Source organism: Balaenoptera physalus (assembly GCF_965194825.1).
Source record: "Balaenoptera physalus genome assembly, chromosome: 7".
Lineage (NCBI taxonomy): Eukaryota > Metazoa > Chordata > Mammalia > Artiodactyla > Balaenopteridae > Balaenoptera > Balaenoptera physalus.
The window spans coordinates 52,944,470-52,967,082 of NC_138886.1; the positions used below are offsets into that span (position 1 = coordinate 52,944,470).

At 42.8% G+C, this 22,613-nt stretch overlaps 1 protein-coding gene across 2 annotated transcripts in view; it reads left to right on the forward strand.

Moving 5' to 3' along the window:
* The window catches only part of SMARCA2 (SWI/SNF related BAF chromatin remodeling complex subunit ATPase 2), a 173,490-nt gene that overhangs the window by 101,481 nt on the left and 49,396 nt on the right, over positions 1 to 22,613 (forward strand). For both annotated transcript variants that reach the window (XM_082470824.1, XM_082470825.1), the window contains exons 26-27: positions 978 to 1,055; positions 5,766 to 5,984. In XM_082470824.1, the coding sequence (XP_082326950.1) occupies positions 978 to 1,055; positions 5,766 to 5,984 (297 nt within the window). The remainder of the gene's footprint in view (positions 1 to 977; positions 1,056 to 5,765; positions 5,985 to 22,613) is intronic.

A 22,613-nucleotide genomic window follows, 5' to 3' on the forward strand; every position in this document is an offset into this window, starting at 1 on the left:
CCCTTTCATCCCTCTGCTGATACACTGAAACTCCCCATTTGATTTTGAACAAGCTCACTCAACATATGATAAAAATAATTTTGGGCGGTAAGTTGTGTAGTATCTGCCCAACTTTTAGAATCTTTTTTTTTTTAAGTGTGAAAATTATAGCATAACATTTCTAAAAAATTTGAGAACTGTTGGTTTCTGAGGAATTTTTAGAGCCATAAGGTGCGTTGGTCTAACATACTGTAAAATGAAAATGTGAGGCCTTAGGTAGTTGTTTTCTCTACCTCATTTAAATTATTTTCATTAAGAAGAGTTTTGTGGAGGTTTCGTTATTGCTACCTTTTGAGTTGTCGTGACCACAGCTCTAACACTAGCATAACAGTGCCCACCGAAATACATATTAAACATATTTTAAAGGCTATGTATTTGACACACACACACACACATATATATATATGGTTTTTATGGTCTTGCTCGGTGCCTTGTCACTAAGTTTCACATACTCATGTCCTTTGTAAAGCTTTGAAAATAAGCATTTATGTTGGGGATAAGGTTAACAGAATTTAAAGAATTAATATTAGGCCCTTTCTCATGGGGATTTCCTTATTTAAATCCTACATCTTCTCTGTGAAGGAAATGTCACGCCCAGTTTACAGATGAGGTCACTGAGGCGGGGAGACATTAAGTAACCTGTTCTAAAAGTAAGGGAATCAAGATACATCCCTGCCCCGAGAGAACCAGTATGTCTTAGAGAGTGCACCACCTTTCCTCCCTAAACAGATTTTGCTCTGGGAAGATGGTTTGAATCGCTTGCAAAATAATAATGGCAAGTACTATACCCAGTGACCCTTCTGTTGTCTTTCTGGCGTGAGAAATGGGGTCCCACTGGTCTGGAGGACTGATTCACCTTACTTATCAGTACCTCAGCCCAGTTGTCTATCCTCTCTCCGGAAGCCTGTTAAATTGTTCTGTTCTGGTCTTAACCCCAGGAAGAAGATGAAGTACCCGACGATGAGACTCTGAACCAAATGATCGCTCGACGAGAGGAGGAATTTGATCTTTTTATGGTAACGTTACAGAAAATCATGGAAACAAATGCCTCATTCCTCTCCCTCCTTTTCTGTTAAACACAAGATGTCTGGGGCCTGTGTGCCCTGGCCAAATTTCATTTGTGAAGCCTGGGCCTTTCCTTCAGTTCAGAGCCTGCAAACTGCCTGGCTTTAGCCTGCAGACGTATTTTGTTTGGCCCATGCCATGTTTTTTTTTTTTAAATTTCGAATCTTCTGCCAACGCAGAAAGAATCCTGATTTCTGGCTTCTTGTGAAAATTGAACATGGGCAGTAATACCAGGCCCACATCTCTCTGTGGAAGCGTTTGGCTAGGGCTGAGCAGCAGCTGCGTCCTCAGGACAGGCCATGTGGTCTACAGCTTACCACAGACACCCCCCCCCCCCCCCCGCCACTTCCAGCTCATTTCTAATCCTGGCCATCATCCTTCAGGAAACCTGCCCTGCTCCTCTAGGTAGAGTTCACAGCTATTCCCTAGCTGTCTCCTTAGCCATCAAAACAAATATGCTCCCTGGGGGCGCGGCAGGGGGGCGGAGAGCAACTAAAATGACATAGTCCTGCCTCTTCTTCTTGTTGAAGAGAGCCTGCTTAAGCAACCTGCCAGATGTGCATCAAGGTGTAGACTTCACTTAAAGATCAAAACTGGTTGCATTTCACTGGTACAAAGCAGATGCGAAAGAACCTTGACATTTGACCGTTTTAACATCCCTGGTTTCAACCTTGACGTTCCAAGATACGCAGTCATCTGCAATTTTGCTGAAACCCGAACTTGATTATGTGTGTGGCCTGCCGCAAGGTCAGTAGGGAAGGGAGCGACCCCCTTGGCTGGTGAGGGAGGCCCTCAGAAGTCATATTTGACTGCGTTCTTAAGGCGTCTGCTATAGCTATTTATTTATCTCTGTATGCGCAACACTCAGAACAGTTTCTAGTACATAGTAGTTGCTTAATAAATATTTATTGAACGAATGGTGGCATTTGCAAAATTTCGGGCCTTGTGAGGATGTCAGCATAGGTCAGGATGTATAACGTTGCAAGGCCCCCCCCAATACCTTCAGTCATTTTGATCTTCCTAACATTTAGCCTGACCGTGGAGTGAGTAAATAAATGTGAACTCTAAGTCTGGTGGTCGAATGCTGCGGAACCTCCAAATCAGAGGCCCCAAATTTGAAGCCCCCAGGTCTCAGACAAGTGATTTGCACGAGCGAAGCAAGTGGACAGGGGTGTGTGGCTGGTGGTGAAGGGTGAATGGGAGTTGCTTTGTCTCGGGGGGACAGAGCTGCAAGCCCCATGTAGCCAGAAATTCCAGATTTTCAAGAGAAGCTAGAAAGTGAGGTTTTTATATTCAGTCTCCGGATTTCAAAACGTTTGCAACTAAATTCAGTTTTTTATTAGTATTTAACACTTCAAGCCAAATAAAATACGACCCTGGGCCAAATAGGACCCACAGGGTTTGCAATTTCCACCTCTTTAGCCTAGGCAGTCTGAGGAGGGAACCCCAGCTGCATGGAGGCTTTTACGTTATTTTTGTGGTTTTGTGACTTTTGGGAACAATGATTGTGCACACACACAGTGATTCAAGATAAAGGACATTTAATTCTTTCTCTGGAAACTTTTAGGTAGCCATGGGAATAAGTCCTACCCTGGGATGTGCACTTTTTTCCCCCCTCCTAAATGAACCATCCTACCCAGCTAAGGCCATTTTGAAGAGAAATGACAGAAAGACGACTTTACCAGCATGTTCAACATAGGGTGTTCATAAAACCTAAATTTCTTAACTCATACTGCCGATCACCACCTTTATAGATTATTCTCCGTTTGGGGAGATTAGAGATAACACGTAGGAAATAGACATCTTTTCTCTCTTTGAGGAACTTATTAAAATGTAGATTACTAGGGAACACCGAGGCAAGAGGCCCTCAGCTTCCTTGGCTGATCACTGATTGGCAATAATTCAGCACTGCTGTAGCCTCAGATACTCTTGAGGCCCTTCGAAAGGATAAGCTGTCTGCCATTATACAAATTAGATTAGGCCCAGAGATGGAGATTTCCATCAGCAGTCCTGAAATAAGAGAAAAAGAGTACTTCTCTTTTCTGCCTTTCCGGCTGGGTATTTGTAGAAATTGAAAGCCTCAGGGAAAAAAATTGGATGTCTGGCCAAGGCACAGCCTTCTTTTAATTTGGGAATATCAGCCTTGGAACAGGTGAACCTGGTTAGGGAATACTTCTCTGTAGGAGTTTTGATTTTGTGAATGTTGTGCTTGTTTCTTAAAGGTTGGCTTCTCATTTTTGGATAATACAGATTTTCAGTTCGCTTTGGTTTGGTTTGCTTTGTGTTGGTTTTTTAAAATCTTCTAATCAGCCGGCTGCCTTTGGCCAATTCACTATTCATTAGCACCTCCACCAGGGGGCAGGAAATCAAATTGAATCCTTGCCAGTTCACTCAGATTAAAAACTGTAGTGAGAAACAAGAATGGAATGTGAGCTAGATTTGGAGTTCGAATATTTAAACTCTTTATCCACTGTTAAAAAAACAAAAAGTTAGCTCCCTATATAAAATTAATACAGACGTATTATTTGATTTTATATCATAGGCACTGTAGTTAAATAACACACATTAAGCAGATAGTCTCTTTAAAATAAAACCTTTCTTTCGAACATTTTTCTTGTTTTCTCCTTCTAAAAAATGTGACTTCAGAAAGTTATCTCTTATACTGATTACCTATGAATTCTACCTAAAAGAGATCTTTGACAGGTCAAGATACATATCTGAAACATTTTACTAACATACAGACATGAAGCTTTCAAGCTGCTCTGCTCCCTACAAAGGCAACAAGTACTTTTAAAAGTAATTGTACTTGTTAGCATAAGGTTATTGGGTCTTAAGACAAACAAATTCATGTAGGATCTGAATAATTAATTAGGCTTAGTTGAACATCAACATCAAATTTTGTACTGGTCTTCTGCAAGCAGAAATCTCTGGGAAGAGATCCAATCATGAGAACTTTAAGCTTATTAAAAATTGCGTCAAAAAAAATTTTTGGGTCTTTCCTAAAAGAAAAAACAAAAAGCAAGTGCAATTTATTTTCTTTTGTGTTAGAAGAGATTTATTTTCTCAATTTGGACTAATGCATGGCATAAGTCATTTTACAAGTCCTCGGTATAGGAAATGGTAATCGTATAACCAAAAATTGAAGTGGCAATATTTTGTCATCTCTGTGTAGTGCCGTAACAAAAAAATGATTTTTCTTGATAGCTATCTAATAACTATTAGGAGACTACCTTGAGAATCCCCTGTTTAGATTGTGCTGTTAACAAGGCATCCTTTGTGTGCTAATTACGAAGGTTTGGTGGATCCCATTTCTGAATCCAGAGCATTAGAAGGCAGGATTAAGAGCAGCCTCTCCAGCTAACTATAGCATATGACAGAACAGAACGGCCACATTTATCTACCAATAGGACTCCGCCATGCTCCAAGCCTACCCCATCTTGGGAATACAATGATTTCCAAAAATGTTGAAGCATAGTTTAAGGAACTTTGAACTTTAAATAGATTCTAGAGGTCGAATTTGGATTTAAATAGAAATTTCATTTACATTTTGTTACCACTCTCAGCTCTTAAGAAAAAATTAATATTGAATCCCTGTTTCAGTACGGTAGAACCGAAGGAAGAAAGAGGGAAAAGGTAAATCATTTAATGGTTAATGGTCTGTTCGCTTGTAGAAATGGTCTAGCCAGTGATATATACATATAACTAATGTATATAACAATTCAGTGGAGGTTTTATTTGTTTCTTTTTAACCATCAAATTGTTTAGTTATAGGTTAAAGGCAAGTATGTGGCACTTAATTTATTTACTAGCGCACTGGATTTTTAAAAAAGAAAGCAGGAGGTGGGGAAATAGGCATTTTGAAGGCTGTTGAAAAGAAGCCATTTCACTTACATCAGTTGAGATGAGATTACCTTTGAGGTCTGTCACTCTGTGGCATGATATTTTCATAAGAGCTAAGCTTTTCGAAAGCTGAAGAATTGAGGGACATTCCTCTCCCAGAGCCCAGGTTGCACTAAAAATTCAATGCATTCATGGCCAACTGATTAATAAACCAGTTATGTGCCCACATGTCTTGAGTCCAACCAAGGGTGGCTATTTTATAGTGACACGGGGTGGCTGATTTTTTTTTTTTCCTGGTTGTTTAATTAAAAGCATGAACCCTATTAAGGTAAAGGAAATTTTCTTAATGAACTTTCTCTTTTATATGCTTGAAGAATACTTCTACGCCAGTGCAGCAATGAGTTGTATCACCAGGGCTCATTTTTTTTTTTTAACTCATTTTTTTTTTTATTGCAGTATAGTTGATTTACAATGTTCTATCAATTTCTGCTGTAATCATTTTTAAAATACATCCCCAATTTGAATTTTCTCACTATTACTTAAGGGGAAGCTTTTGCACCCGCATAGACTAAGAAAAGGAATTTTTTAAAGAGTATTTTTTTAAGTGCATAAGTAAATTTCAAAGATGGGTACAGGGGAAGGGAAGAGATTTGGGCCTGAGGGCTGAGCTAGAACAAGTCAGCCAGGATACAGAGGCTCCACGGGAGAAGCTGAAGGGACCCTGCAGCCATAGGAGGTGACTTGTGAAGACTTAGGTGCTGCAGGTCTACACTGTAGCGAATCCCCTTTCCCTTTGGTGACACTTCCGTTCCTCCCTCCAGCGCATGGACATGGACCGGCGGAGGGAAGACGCCCGGAACCCAAAACGCAAGCCCCGCTTGATGGAGGAAGATGAGCTGCCCTCCTGGATTATTAAAGATGACGCCGAGGTGGAACGGCTGACGTGTGAAGAGGAGGAGGAGAAGATCTTCGGGAGGGGGTCTCGCCAGCGCCGGGACGTGGACTACAGCGACGCCCTCACAGAGAAGCAGTGGCTGAGGGTAGGTGTGGCTTTCTCGAATTCTTGCTACGTGGAGTGTTGTTGGCTCAGAGAAATCAGGGGCCTGAGGCTGGAACCCTTTGAGAGGGACCAGTTGCCCATAGAAGGGGAAGGGCCTCTGGAACATAGATAAAGTCATTCTGCTCTCGCAGGGGAGTCATTCTACATTTCAAGGCAGGGCCTTGGAAGATGATGAAGAATTGTTTTGCAAGAGCAGAACTGGCCTTTGGAAACACAGGGTTATGAGAGTGACGAGACCCACTAATGTTTTATGACCGATTGCCTGGTCATGCCTCACTCTCTCGGAGTTAGAATCAAAATGTGGAAGAGGGCCTTAGAGGACTTTTTAATTGTCCCCCCTCATTTCGTGGTCTTTAATCGGAGTTTCACTTTTGCAAGTCTCGCAGAGAGAGCATTCAGGACAGCGGCCTCTTCTACCTGCGTTATTTCCTAGACCCGAAGAACATTAGCGCTGGAAGGTGCCTTTGTACTCTCTTGGTTTTACAGACGAAGCAGTTGAGGCCCCGAGAGGTTAGGTGATTCCGCAGGATCACACAGCTGGCTAGAAATAGCAGAATCAGTGAGCGCTGATGCACTTGGGGGCTTGATGTCGGCTCAATCTGATCTGACCAGGCTAGGGCCTGGGGCTCGGGTCACTGACACTTGGAAACAGTATTCTGTAGTTCGGGGGTTTTTGTTTTCTCTGCTTTGGAAAATGTCAGTTTCTCATTTTGACTGAGGAATGTTATCTCCTGCTGTTCGAGCACAGAAATATCAAAATGCTCCTAGGAGCCACGTGTGTGAGTGCTGAGGCCAGTGTGAATCTTCCCTTTGAAAGTTGAGCCGTAATTTCCGTTATTGGGAGCAGACTTAGTACCAAGATAGACAGAACAATCTGGGATGTGCGCTCCAGGCAGCGCCGGTAAATGCGTGCTGGAAATTGTAAGGGTGGTTGGGTGAAAACCAAACAAAATAGAAGCTGGTTTTGTGAGTTGTTCATTTTATTGAAAGGGAATATAGTTGGCAAGCTTTGTAAAACATGGATTTTAGGACCCGGGCTGTAAGTAGGTAGGTGGGTCAAAAAGCGATGGGGGAAGTATTTTGAGATTGGATATCAAAGGCGGACAGGTCTTGGCACCCTTTGAGATGTGACTTACTCAGGGTGTTGTATGATGAGAGAGGGATGACCTAAATTTCGAAAAGATTGGAGCCTGCGGTATCCTGAAAAGAAAGAGACTAAGAAAGCATTGCTCATATTTATGGTTGAGCAATGGCATATGAAATGTAACTTTTGTGTGACTGTTTTACTGTCACATCCAAATATTCCAGTGGCCTCAGAATACGGTTTTATGGATTTCTTTTGTTTCACTATTGTGAGGTTGTAGTTGTATAATTAAGATCCATTCTGTAATGGGAAGGGGTTTACTTTAATATTCATTTATGAGCTTGGGAAAACTCTTTTCCCTTTCTCTTTTATGTAAGCAGTAATTTAAATACCTGGAATATTACAGGAGATGAGACAACAATCTAGGCCAACATTCTAAAGTCAGTCTTTATATATGTATAATCTCCACACACTACAAGCAAAATAATCTCGTTTATTGGGCAAGAAGGTAGCTGAATTTCTCATTTTTTTCAATAATCAGTGGCAAATGCTCTTCAAAAAATAACATTATGAATCTTAGGAAGTTTTCAAGATTAGAATACCTCATTTTTTCTCTTCTTCATTCAGTTTGTATCACTGATGATTAGCACCATGCTAACACACAGTAGAAACTCAATGAATGCTTGTGAAGATGAAATGATAACCTTCTAAGAGGAAAGTGGAAAGTTTCTAATTTACCAGTAATGCTAGGATAGTATCTGTGTATCTAGTAGACTTTCTTTTTTTCTACGTGGTGTTTCTTCACTGGATTCACATCCTTTTGTCTATAACATGCACATCTAAAAATGGAAAACTAGTTTGTTTTACAAAACTACACCATGAAATTGATGTTCATAGTTTTCACCTTAAGGTGCCTTGCAAGATACCAGGTCACCCAAGAAGGACGAAACTGTTCTCAGTACAGCTTTACTGTAATACATCTTTTGTAATCCAATCTTCCGGAAAATGTGCATCCATATTTGGTATGAGCTGGTAACTTGCTGTTAACCAGGCCATGCAATTAATGCAGAATGCCTCCTGGCCTAAGCATTCAAACTAGATGCTTGCAGTCATTTGCTTTTTTGTTCACCAGCAGAAATCCTGTTTAATACTAGCCTGTAAGCTTTTTGTGGTAATAAAATTTTATTCAAGGGTTTCTCATGGGCCTGGACGTGCAGAGGTAGTCTCCACCGGCCGATGACTGAACACAGTGGGCGAACCTAGGCAACGCAGCCTTGAAGGGGAAGTTGGCCCGGACTGTTGTGTGAGAAGTGCTGTAGCAGGGCTGCAGTAACTCTCCTCTTTCCTGGCAATGTTGTACCAAGCTGGCCTGGTAGAGGCATCGCAGACGCATAGAATCGCAGAGCTGGAGGCAGCTGAACGGAACAGCCCCCCACCCCGTGCTTAGATCACATTCTCTGCAGCACCCCTGCCAAGAGGCTGGCCATCAGTAGAGGAGACACTCTGCGTTTTGTCTGCATTTTGACCCCTCCACGGTCAGCCCCAGCTGTTAGTTCTTCCTCCCTGTGAACGAATCTCCTTTCCTGGTAGCTGCTCCTTGCTGGTCCTGATCCTATCCCCTTGTCTGTCTTTAGCATCACCTCCCACTGGATAAAACGTTCGAGGACTCATTTGCAGTTCGAATGAACTCCCCTACCCTCCTCTTTCTTTGGAACTTGCCTCATCCTTCAGGGCCCAACTCAATTGCTACCACTTCTGTGATGCCTTCACAAGTAAATACTAATTGCATTTCCCCCGGGCTCTTGAATTTCTTGGCCTGTTCTTCTGTCACGGCTCAAATCCAGCTTCCTAGTGTTCTTGGTAGTTGCCGACATACTTGCTTTCCTGATTCGTTGATACGCTGGATCTTGTTAGGACTTCTGTGTGCAAATAGTCAGTGCCCATCGATTGCCAAATTGAAATAGCCCTGGATTGATGTATAAGAGTGTAGCCTCAGGTAATGTTCACTTCTGCAACAGATGGAGCTAGACATGCCCTATTCGTGGGCCTGTCCAAAAAAGTAGAATTTTGTTTCTCACCTAGAAGTCCAAGGTGGGTGTTTCTGGTTGGTGGGGGCAACTGTTCTCCACGTGGCCGTTCAGGGATCCAGGCTGAAGAGTCTCTATCCAGCTTAGTCATCCCTACCCCTGCGAGCTGGAAGTGGGGAGCGCAGCATGGAGTGGCGCGTGTTGAGTTCTACGGACCAGGCCCGCATGGTTCTCTGTCACTTCCGCTCGCATCCCATCGGCTAGAACTCAGGCATGTGGCCACATTAGCCATAAGGGGGAGTGGGAGATGGGGTCTGTCTGTGAGCCCAGGAAGGTAAGATTTTGGTGACGAGGCTGCAGTCTCTGCCTCAGAACACTTCGGTTGAATTGAAGTGCTATGGCCACTTTCTGTGAAAATTTTATTACGGTTTCATCACAAACAGGTTTTATGATATAATCATAGTATGCTAAAAATTCCCACAGTGTCCTTTAGACAATCTGTTTAGTTGGAAGATTTAAAAAAATTGTTCTGTATTCATGTTATTTTAAATGAAGAGGATCACAATTTCAAACACAGCTCAGTTTGTTTGTTTGTTTGTTTAAGGTTTTTAAAAATTGTTTTGAAATCCCAGTTTCCATTGAGGAAACCTAAATTTCTTTGGTGTTCACCAGTCTCAAGTGAACTTCATCTTTTGAGAACAGTCAGTTCAACATCCATGCCCTGTATGCGCTTCTTCTCTCCTCTCCTCGGAGCTCCTTCCCATCTTCCTCCCCAAGGTGGCATCTGGATAGAGGGAGAAGCTAGGGTTTCATCATGGCATTGGGGCAGGCATCCTGTCCTGTGGATCTCTGCTGGGCTCAACGCAGGACTACTGGTCTGTTCTGTCCCTGGAGGTCTTGACGTGCAGCTGGTCCCACCTTATATTCTTTTGGCGTCTTTGATGACATGTGCTGTTAAGGTCTGGGGTCCTGGCCCGAGTCTCTAGTGGTCAGCTTTCCTGCAGTCTGAAGTCCCACGAAGACTATCAGCCTCTCTGGTCTTGTAGTGCTCTCAGCTCTTTTGTGCCCTCGTTGGGAATCTTCAAACTCTTGGTTGCTTTCTACCCACTGTGCTAGAACAGGCAAGAGAGTCCAGCCCTTTTTTGCAAAAATTGCTGCCTCACCACCAGGGGGTTGTCAAGCCTGAAGCCTCTAGAATCTGATGGTTGGGTGGGTCAGGGAGCTGTTTCAAACAAGCAATACAGAAACATCTTACTTTTACAAGTTCTGTCAAAGTATCTGACCATATGAACGCACAGTGAGGGACCCTCCCAGAGCCTTGGGAGGGGCTTGTAAAGTGAGAGTCCTAAAGCTCACGCTTCATTACCGTCATAGTAAATGTACCTCCGGGCATTTTAATAGCCTCATTCCTCTTGCTCCCTGCACCAACCCCCCCTAAATATACCAGGCTTGGAGCCTGAAGGGTGAGTATTCCATTTCAGCCCCCGCTAGGTGTACTGCAATTCAGTCCTGGCACAAACTACCCAGAGTTAGAGCCCACACGTTAAAGGGCTCAGTTTCCCCAACAAGACCGGGCTCACTTCTGACGCCAGCCACACTTTGGGCGTCCCTGCGCCACCTGCACTGCTGGCTGACGGGCTCTAAATTCAGGGGTTCTCATGACCCCCTCAGGTTCAGTAATTTGCTACAGTGAATCACAAGGTCAGGAAAGCACTACTGGTGGTTACAGTTTTATTATGAAAGATACAAATCAGGAGGGCCAGCCAAATGAAGAGGGACATAGGATGATCTCCGGGAGGGGACACAGTTTCCCTGCCGTCTCCTCGTGGATTCGGGGGGCATCCCCCCCCGGGCACATCAGTGTGCTGACCAACCAGGAAGCTCCGCTGAGCTTCAGTGTGCAGAGTTATTACTGGGGTCTCATCCGCATGGGAGGGGCTGGCTCAATGGCTTACAAATACTGCAGGTAGCAATATCCTCGGGGCTGATCTCTCACCGCTCTTCCTCTCAACTCTCTTGCTCCCCAGGGCAGAAGGCTCTCTATCTGGCCTTCCTGTCTTATAGCAACTTCCCATACACACGTGGCCCGGCCATGGTGCTCTTCACTGTGTCTTCTAGAGCAGTTCTGGGGATCCCTGTCCAGCTGGCTTACCTCCTGATTACAAGGAGCCTTTGGAATTGAGGGAACTCCTCTCCATCAAGGAAGCCTGATTTAGACTGCTGTCTGAGGGTAGACTCGCAAATCCTCTTTTGGAAGTCAGTGGTGTCATTTTGTCTTTTTCGTCTTTGCTTACCACTTTATCTTCATCCTCCTCAAGGCAATGGGTGGCTCCCCTGAACAGGGAATGGTCCCTTTAGGAAGTGTGGAAGAGAATACTAATGTGTTTTTTTTTTTTAAAGATTTATTTTATTGATTGATTGATTGCTATGTTGGGTCTTCGTTTCTGTGTGAGGGCTTTCTCTAGTTGTGGCAAGTGGGGGCCACTCTTCATCGCGGTGCACAGGCCTCTCACTATCGTGGCCTCTCTTGTTGCGGAGCACAGGCTCCAGACGCGCAGGCTCAGCAGTTGTGGCTCACGGGCCTAGTTGCTCCACGGCATGTGGGATCTTCCCAGACCAGGGCTCGAACCCGTGTCCCCTGCATTAGCAGGCAGATTCTCAACCACTGTGCCACCAGGGAAGCCCCTAATGTGGTTTTAAAAGTATTATGTCCATTACCATTTTATAGCTTTCCCATGGGGTACCCAAGGTGATAACAGTGCTCTGTTATGTATTTTCTGTGTGTGTGTGTGTGTGTGTGTGTGTGTGTGTGTGTGTGTGTGCATTTGCACATAACCAATAATTGGCTCATGTTGATAATTTCTTGGAAAAACATCTTTATTTATGTGTGAGGGCAAGCATTAGTAGAGCTAAATGGGCAGACGTCTGATGAGCCCAAGGGGTCAGGTGTTTTTGGTTTAACTTCAGCCAGGCGTGCAGGAGCTGTGATGTTGCTAGTATTGTAATCATGATTGAGGCAGGAGCTCTGTAAAATTGGGGTGTCTGTAAGGCTAAACGGTGGGAGGGTGAATTCTGGAATGCCTGGTTTTTCTGTTCTTCCTGTTCCTTTGGTCCTTCTGCCAACTTCAGAATCCTCCCCTTCCTAAACATTGAGTGACATCCCAGAATTTAATTGCCAAGTGAGTGATTCGTGCCCTACAGCACTTGAAGATAATTGGAATGCAATCTAAATTATGTGCTCTGTACAATATTTAACTGCCAGCCTGATGGAGGGAACAAACTTTGGAATATGCTTTTGTTTCACAGTGGATCTGCGGTCTCAGAAGTGTAATTTGGAAAGGTTCTTGTTTGCTGGTGTCTCTCACTGTGGTCCTTATGTATGAGTGTGTGGGTGCTTCTTTTGGTATACTTTATAAGGCCCTGGTGATGGTATAGCTCTGTTTCTACAGTGCCCTGTACTATTGGGTCCCAAACCATGTTATGTAAATGATGGGGGTAAGACTCACTTCCTCAGATCTTTAAATCTCATGATAGAGACAGCTAGTTTTAGAAGCCCCAGGATTTCCAGAGGGACCTTGAGGAAAGGCAGCACAGAACATCGTTTTTCCCTTCAACCAGTCTGTCACCAGATAAGAGCCTGAGTTTCCCACAATTTCGGTGCCTGAATGACATCTCCATAGTTAGGTCTGCTGACCCCTAAAAGGATTTTTGGCGTTTCCCCTTCCCACAGCTCAAAGTGGAGAGAACAGAGTAAGAGATTCCTGAGCCATATAATAATAGAGGGAATCAGTAAAGTAACATGTAACAGGAGTAACACACAGGAGTTTACCTGTGTGTCTTGAAAAGCTACCTAACACCAGGTTGCAAATACAGAATGAGGTCCCGTAGTCAGCTTTCCACTACCACCAGCCTGTGCTAAACCCTACGCGGGGAAAAAGGCAGAGAAATCCAAGGAGAGGTAGTCACAAAGAATTGGAAAATGTACCGAGAAAGTTTAAAGAAGTTGGGATTTCAAACAAAATATTTGAAATTCTGTTGAAATGCACAAAGAGAAATAAAATATTTCCTCATCTATACGAAGAGGATTTTTCTCTCTCTAGAAATCTTTGAAACAGGATATGTCTCCTCTGGGCTGGATTAAGTACGATATGATCCAGCCTGAAACCAGACCGGGGCTGGAATCTCCTAGCCGTAATCACAGCTGAGAGCATCAGTGATTCTTCGAGATGTCCTTTTCTCCCAAAAGACCTCATTTTATACGGGCAAGGTTTTGGGGGATCCTTTATCTAAAGTATAATGTGCATAATACCTTTAGTATTTTGCTGCTTCTCTTTTGCTTTGTCACTTTGTATCATCTTTCCTTGCTTTTTGTTAAAAGACATAAAAATTCGTTTTCTTTTTCTTTTACCAAATGGCATTTTTTAGCTTTTCAACCTGGGTCATCAGATTTACTGGGGCAAAATGGCTCGCAAGCTGCATTTCCGTTTTTATACACAAGGGAGAGCTAAGGCCCTAGAAAATGGATTTGGGTTTTGCCAAATTCAAGGTCCTTCAGCACTTCAGGAAGGAAGTATTGAACTAATTAATGGTGGTCAGAGTTGTGAATTGTCTGGGGGAAACATTTGACGGTAGTAGAAGAATTTTGATAGCTTTCTATAATTTTTATTTTATTCTTAAGTCCATTGGCTAGATTGTTTTCACAGCGATTGGACCTGATAGGTTCCCTTTGGTCAAAGTTCAGTAGGGTCCGTTTAATAAAAGAAAGTATCCTCAGAGGGCCAACTAAAATACTAAATATATTAAAGGCGAGAAGTGAGAGAGACTTGTTTCAATTGGTTTTTAAAACTGTGATGCCTGGAAATTCTAGTCTCAAATTTTTAACCATTTGAAATTGGGGTTCAGCTCTGAAATCTAACTCAGACATTGAAAGGAACCATGGATCTGGCTTACAGATACTAAGGAGCCCAAATAAGTTCACGTTATCTTTAACCACTGCATAGAAATAGATGGTTTTAGAAATATATGTGGCTGCTTTTCTGAATCAAGATTTGTTTTCTGTCCTGTTCTTTTTTACTTTTTTTTAATCAATAAAGCCATGAAATCTTTTTTTTTTAATTTATTTATTTTTGACAAATAAAAGGTGTATGTACATAAGGTGTATCATGTGATGTTAGGATATAGGTATACATTGTGAAATGACTTCATTCTCCCAGTGAGGCTTGGGGAAGGTACAGTTTTTTTAAGAAGTTAGAGACAGGGCAGGGGACTTTACTGTTACTGTGCTCATGTCTGGGTGGGTGTCAGAACTATGTCTTTGATGTCTGTCTCTCAAGGGAGTTTAGGATTGTGGATAAGAGATTAAAACCTTAGAATCTGATGAACCAGGGTTCAAATCCCAGCTCCACCTATTTTGCCCTGTGACCTTGGGTGCCTAGTGTAACCTCTTGTAGCTTCCTTGTAGAATGGGGAAAATACTAGCTCATTCTTCGTAGAATTTTCTGAAGTTTAAATGTGTGTAACACAGAACTGGGTATATAAAGATTACCAAAAAAATAGCTATTAAGGGAAAATATTAAATTATTTCAGAGAAAAACCTAGGTGATAAGAAAAGAAGAAATAAAACAGTTCTGTTGTGTGCCTAAAATGCAACGTTTGGGGCAACAGAAGGAAAGTAAAAAGGGTGGAGAAAGAGGCCCCCATCCTCATTCATAAGTGGGATTAAGGAGGGTGACACGTTTCCTTGCTGAGTATGTTATGGGACATGCCCACAGGCGTATTCACCTCAAGCCCTCCAACCTGTACTCACTCAGCTATAAACTCTTTGCATTCTGCTTTTCTGCTTCCTCCGTGGCTGCAGGAAGAGCACAGGGCTAGCGGTCAGGAAGCTGGTATGTGGGTCCCTGCCCTGCTGCCAGCTAGGTATGTGATCTTGGTCAGGCCTCTTGATCCGGGGTGGAGTTGCATTCTCTTTAATGTGCTGGGTCTCCTCCACCTACCCAAAGACAACCTCTGAAATCACATGAAGCTGGTTTCCTTTTCCTTTTTACCGTGCTTTTAGTAATGATCATGCCCTGCTTTCTGATCAGTGGGTCCATTGATGGAGGCTGTTAAAAAGCACATTCCATTCAACGCCCATTTATTGAACATTGCGGTGCACGCATGGGGAGAGTGGTGTTAGTTGTCGAGCGTGTGTTCCTCACCGTGGCTGGCCTGCCTGATGAGTGCAATTGAGAGCCAGATTTGAGAAATGCTATTAGAGATAATATTGCACACTTAGCCACCGTAAAGAGCTTGTCAAGATCAGGTCTCTAGGTGTACACAGATGGGAGTTAATAGAGATTAAAACGGATTGTGAGATGAACTAACTTAGGTAGGGCTTTTAACTGTTCAGGAAATCAGCAGAGTTTAAACAACATGCATCCTGCTTCATGTTAGACTTTTAGTGTCATGTCTCCAGGGATGTTATTTATGAGTTTCCCTCCTCCCATCCTCAGACTCTGGAGGACGGAAGGGCAGCTGCTCTTTGGCACATAGTATGGCCTCCAAACACAGTTGGCAATGGCGTTCATCTCCTGGCTATTTCTGGGAGACCCGAGCCTCCCTAACAGCCACACCTGTGCTCCTCGGGGTTCCTCTCCACCCTGCTTGGCCTCCAGTGGAGGAGAAATACGGCATAGTGTATCCCCCATCCACCTTGACAAAAGAAAAAGGGATTGGGGGATTTAGGTACCAAAACGATGAGTTGAATGAAGCACGTGACATTTGCAGATTGCTGGTGTTTTAGAGAATAGCTTTCCTCTTTGTTCAGGACAGTTCAGGTGGCTATTCAGAGAGGTCAGAGGGCGCTTTCCAAAGCACATAGCATCTCTGATGACCCCCTACCCCCAGCGCCGCTGCCCACATCAACCCCTCCGGCAGCCTCCCTCAAGTATAATTGAATCCAAGCACTTTAACACGGTCTCCAAGGCCATGGCCATCTGGCCTCTGCCTGGCCCTCGAATCTCATCTTCTCCTCTTGCTCTCTGGGTGGCTGCCGCACTGGGCTGTCTTTCTGGTCCTGTACACTTCCAGGAGGGCTCCTTCCCAGATTGTCCCATGGTTGTCTCCTTGTCCTAAGGGTCGCTTTCCAGACAGACCCTCCCTGACTACCCTAGCTGAAAGAGCCAGGCCCTGCCGGTAACTGTCACGTAACCTATGTTAATTTCTTTATCACCCTCGCCACCATCTAAAGGTTATCTCCTTGGCTTCTTCCATTGGTACTAAGCTCCAGGAAAGCCAGGGACCTCGCCTGTCTAGTCCACTGCCATATCCCAGCACTGGGGCAGTACCTCATGCATAGTAAGCACTCCATAAATAGTTGTGAATAAGTGAGTGTACCAGCCAGAGACGAGGGCTAGGAGAGAAGGTTTGGTTATACTGCATGTCCTTTTGGTTAAGTCAGTAGAATCCTGTGTTGTTGTTGTTTACCAGTGTGGGTCAAGGTAGAAATTACTGGCATTCTTTCCCATTAGATTCACAATCTGTGTCTTCATGTAAAGATTGCTTACCTAAAAGAATGCTAAAGGCATGCAGTTTTGACATAAGTGCTCTTGAGCTTTTCAAGAGTTTGAAGGCTCTGTTCTAATTTCAGAACACACTGATGAAGATTGTTTAAATACGCATAAAAAAATACAACCATTGCTTCAACCCAGCTATTCCTTGGAAATTCTCCTAGATTTTATAACAGCTGTCTTCCAGCTTAAACCCTCATTTCTTTTTCAGCAAAAACCAGATTAATGTATCTAATCTAACTCAAAATGAAAAGGTGAACAAGAAAGTACTAAATTAATTGGGTTTTCATTTCTATTTTTGTACAAGAGTCTCCAACGGAGAATGTTGATTTTAAGTATAAGACCATGTACCTTTTAGATGGCTTCCTTTCTTATTTTCTATTAAGGAATGTTGAACTGTCGGAACCATGAGAAATTGTAGACAGGACCATGAAACTTTGCTCCAGGCAAAGCTTGATTCTTGTTCTGCCACTCCTACTGAAATTCAATATTTAAGGTCTCTATGGTCATAGACCATCGTAAAAAGTATATTCCTAATGCAAGACACCGTTTTTTAAAAATACCTTTCCCTTGGGCCTTGTAGAATATTTTCCAGAGATTATTTAAAATGATATCCTCAAAACTTCAGCTTTCCCGAGGCTGCCATTGGTTCTGTTCTCGTCCACAGTTTGCCTCTCCTAACTTAGTGGAATGCCAGGCCTCAGGGCATCAGGATATCAGGGCTCTGGTTCCAGATGTGTTATTGTTTGGTTGTGTGACATCTTGGATAAGTCAGTTCACCTCCCTGGGCCTGTTTTCTTGTCAATACATTGGAGTCATGAAGTGAGAGATGGGGGTGAGGAAGAGAGCACAGCCCGTCTCTCCTGCCTGCCCTTCTTTGACTTTGTCTTTGATGGCCCTAGAAAGGACTATGTGGGTTTGCCCTGGTCTGGCTCCAAGTGACACTCAACCACCAGGAGCCAAAACTCAGAGGGCTGTGGGTGAGATTTTTGTCCTTATTCTTAGCCAGGGTTTCTCTCAAAAATGCAGCCTGGGGCTTCCCTGGTGGCGCAGTGGTTGAGAATCTGCCTGCCAATGCAGGGGACACGAGTTCGAGCCCTGGTCTGGGAAGATCCCACATGCTGCGGAGCGACTGGGCCCGTGAGCCACAACTACTGAGCCTGCGCGTCTGGAGCCTGTGCTCCGCAACAAGAGAGGCCGCGACAGTGAGAGGCCCGCACACCGCAATGAAGAGTGGCCCCCGCTTGGTGCAACTGGAGAAAGCCCTCGCACAGAAACGAAGACCCAACACAGCCAAAAATAAATAAATAAATAAATAAATAAAAATTAAAAAAAAAAAAAAAAATGCAGCCTGACGAGGGGTTCTACAGCATGTTGGTGGACTCAGTACCTGATCTCGTGTACAGGACTAACTGGTTGTTGGTAACATTTGGGTAGTTGAGCAGAGTCCTGTGTGCTGATAGTATATGATGGACAGGATACCAGCGTGGTAGAGCCAGAGAAGGGAATACCTACCTGCCACAGGGGGCTGCTTTCTCTACTCAGGTAGCTGGGGGCTTCAGCAATTCTGTACAGACCAAGACCAAGAATTTTCTAGTTCTTTGCCATCAAGAAGAAACTACCCACCTTGCCATTTTTTTTAATCCCTTGTACCAAGCAGAGTACATAACAGCTGCTAAAATGGATCTGTTTTGTTTATTGAAACATATCAACTCTCCTCGGCAAATTATCAAGATGAAATCTGTTTGCATTTACTTTAATTAAAAAAAAAAAAAACACTAATGTCATGGGACATTATTGGAAGGTCTGGGAAGGATATTGTGGCATCTAACAGATTACATTGTTAACATTCCAGGGGAATCCCTGGCATGAACATGCGTTTTGCAAAAGAATTAACAAACCCAGTTTAGGGGTTTTATTTGCCACCATTTTATCGTGTTACACAAATCTAATGAATGACTGTTTATTAGTAGTTTTATGAATTGTATCTTTCTGCGTTTTTATAGTCAGCACCCAGAACACCTGGAGCTTAATATTTTTTAAGAAAAGTAAAGTTTAAAATAAGGTTTATTTGGAGGGATTTTCTCCATCATAAGAGCATAATGAGAAATATGGAAGACGAAGGGAAAGAAAATAGAATCACCTGTGATCTCATTGACCTTCACATACCCAGGATGGAAAAGGAGCCAAGTAAAATCACAGACAGGGATTACTTTGGTGCCATTACGTTCAGGATTATTTTTAACCTGTTATGAGGCTCGGCTCTTCTGTAGAGTTTCAATAAATCCCAAGCCATGATGACCATCAGGCCCCAGCCTGTTGTTGGTAGTATTTGCATGTCCTTCCATTCAGTCTTAAGAACACCCTGTTTTCCTGGGCACCCACTGCCAAGGGACTGACTTCTTTTAAGACCATTAAAGCACATGTGGGGGCTTGCGATTTTTGCTTCTTCTCATAAACAGGGCTTTTATGTCTCCACTTCAAGGTTCACAGGCTGTTTTCCCCTCTCTTTTAAAGACAGCTTTCTGATTCCACCAAAAAAACTGTTAGAACTCAGTAATAAATGAATTCAGTAAAGTGACAGGGTACAAAAAAAACAGTATGCGAAAGTCAGTTGTGTTTCTATACACTAACAACAAATTATCAGAGAGAGAAATTAAGAAAACAGTCCCCCTTAGAATTGTATCAAAAATGATAAAATACATAGGAATAAATTTAACCAAAGAGGTAAAAGAGCTGTACACTGAAAACTATATGTCACTGGTGAAATAAATTGAAGGAGACACAAAGAAATGGAAATTTCTATTTCATGCTCATGGATTGGAAGAGTTAGTAATGTTAAAATGTCCATATTACCCAAAGCAATATATAGATTCAGTGTAATCCTTATCAATTCCAATGACTTTTTTTTTAGATTTTTTTTTTTTTTTGCATTTTTGTGGTATTATACTTAGTTATCTTGGCTGGTTTAATCACATTGTTGTTGTTTATTTTTTGGCTGTGCTGCACAGCACGTGGGATCTTAGTTCCCCAACCAGGGATTGAACCTGCACCCCCAGCATTGGAAGCGTGGAGTCATAACCACTGGGCTGCCAGGGAAGTCCCCCAATGACATTTTTCACAGAAATAGAAGAAACGATCCTAAAATTTTTATGGAACCATAAAAGACCCTGAATAGCCAAAGTAATCTTGAGAAAGAAGAACAAATCTGGAGGCATCACTCTCCCTAATTTCAAACTGTATCACAAAGCTGTAGTAATCAAAACGTTATGGTATTGGCATAAAAAGATACACAGATCAGTGAAACAGAATAAAGAGCCTAGAAGTAAACCCATGCCTATATGGCCAATTAATTTATGACTATGGAGGCAAGAATGTACAATGGAGAAAGGAAGGTCTCTTCAATAAATGGTGTTGTGAAAACAGGACAGCAGAAGGATAAAACAAGACCACTGTCTTATACCATACACAAAAAATTAACTCCAAATGGATCAAAGACTTGAATGTAAGATCTGAAACGACAAAACTCCTAGAAAAAACCGTAGGCAGTAAGCTACTTGACATCAGTATTGGTGATGAATTTTGTATCTGACTCCAAAAGAAAGGTCAGTAAAAACAAAAATAAACAAGTGGGACTCCATTGAACTAAGAAGCTTCTGCACAGCAAAGGAAACCATCAACAGAATGAAAAGACAACCTACTAAATAGGAGAAAATATTTGCAAATTATATACCCAACAAGGGGTCGATATCCAAAATATATAAAGAACTTATAAAAATAGCAAAAAAAAATCTGATTAAGAAATGGGCAGACGATCTGAATAGACATTTTTCCAAAAAAGACATACAGATTGCCAACAGGCATATGAAAAGATGTCTCATCATAAAGGAAATGCAAATCAAAACCACAGTGACATCACTTCTACCTGTTAGAATGGCTATTCTCAAAAAGACAAGAAATAACAAGTGTTGGTAAGGATTTGGAAAAGAGAGGACCTTCCTGCTGGTGGGAACGTTAACTGGTGCAGCCACTATGGAAAACAGTATGGAGGTTCCTCAAGAAATTCAAAATAAAACTACCATATGACCTAGCCACTCCACTTCTGGGTATTTATCCAAAGGAAACAAAATCACTATCTTGAAAAGATAATATGCACCCCCATGTTCACTGCAGCATTACTTACAATAGCCAAGATACGGGAACAACCCAAGTGTCCATCAGTGGATGAATGGATAAAGAAAATGTGGTGTATATATGCAATGGAATTCTACTCAGCTGTAAAAACGAAAAAAGAAATCTTGCCATTTTCAGCAACATGGATGGACCTTGAGGGGATTACGCGAAGTGAAAGAAGTCGTACAGAGAAAGACATACCATATGATTTCATTTATATGTGGAAATTAAAAACAAAACAAATGAACAAACAAGAGAACAGAATGATGGTTGCCAGAGGGGAGGAAGGTTAGGGAGTAGGTGAAAATGGGTGAAGGGAGTCAAGAGGTACAAACTTCCAGTTATAAAATAACTAAGTCATGGGGATGGAATATACAGCATGGTGACTATAGTCAATAATATTGTAGAGCACACTCAAAAGTCGCCAAGAGAGTAAACCATAAAAGTTCACATTGTGTGGTGATGGATGGTAACAGGACTTATTGGCGGTGATCGTTTTGCAAGGTATAAAGATGCTGGATCATCATGTTGTACACCTGAAACCTATATAATGTTATATGTCAACTGTACCTCAATAAACATTTTTTTTAAGAAATAAAGATAACTTTTCACCTCTCTCCTGTTACACAGTTGTGTTTTTTTTACTGTCATTAAGTCAGTTCACATCACACCATACCCCTCCCTAGGACTGAGTTCTTAATCCAAGTTTATTCCCATAGAATTTTCAGGACTTTTCTTGAGCCAAATCAGACCCTTTCTCTCAGTTCCTGTACATCCTCTCCCTTCTCTGTACCAGACAGTGCTAGGCTGAGTGCTGTAAATACACATCGCACCTTAATCCCCTTACAGACTTGGACTAGGTATTATTTCTCCCATTTTACAGATGAGGCACTAAGCCTCATAGGCCTGGAAGATGGTTTTGGGATTTAGCATTTAGTTTGTTTTTAAATATTGAATGTTGACTGTATTGCCTTTTGGATTTTGGAGATGCACATCAGGGCAAGTCTGTGGGAGTATGGGGCTTGGTAAAAGACAAATCACATCCCAGTTCACAGCCCCTTTTACCCACTCAGTCTGCCTCCTCCTGGCCTGCTATTTCGGCTGCCGCTTGAAAAGGTGCAGGAGCTCAGGTCAGATCAGCAACAGGTGAATCTCTTGATGACCCTGGGAGGACCCGCTGCTCGAGAATGTCAAGACAGCCTCCTGGACAGGATGTAAGACACACCTCGTGAAGGCTGTTAGCTCCACCACTCCTCGAGAAAGGCCTCCTTTGTGGACTTCCTTCTACCCAGCAGCGGGCTCGGGGCTTTTGGGGACTCAGGTCAGTTTCTCTGCCCTTCTTGTTGCCTTGTTTCTAGGGGGGCCAGGGCCCCTCCCTTTCTCTTCCTTACCTGTTCACTGGAGTTGCCCACACAGCTCTGCCTCTGAGCTGAGTGAGAGGTGTTGATCTTCATGGCTTGTCCGGCTTAGAGGGTCCTTTCTGCCAGTGGGGTTGGATATCTTATTTAAACCACTTAACTCCCAAAGCTGGAGCAAGGCAGAAGATTGTATAATTACCGGTTAAAATAGAGGCAGTTTAAAGAGGTGGGCTGCAGCAGGGCAAACAGAACGCAAAAATCTTCATTTTGCCCCATTTATCTGGCTTAGTTTAATTTGCTGTATAATCCTGTAGCCTTTCCTTGAACGGTAATCTTTTAAGCCAGACCTTAGAATGTACTTCCCTGGTAAACCCTGTCATTTTGAGAAGGAAAAAGAGTAAACAATAAAGACTTAAT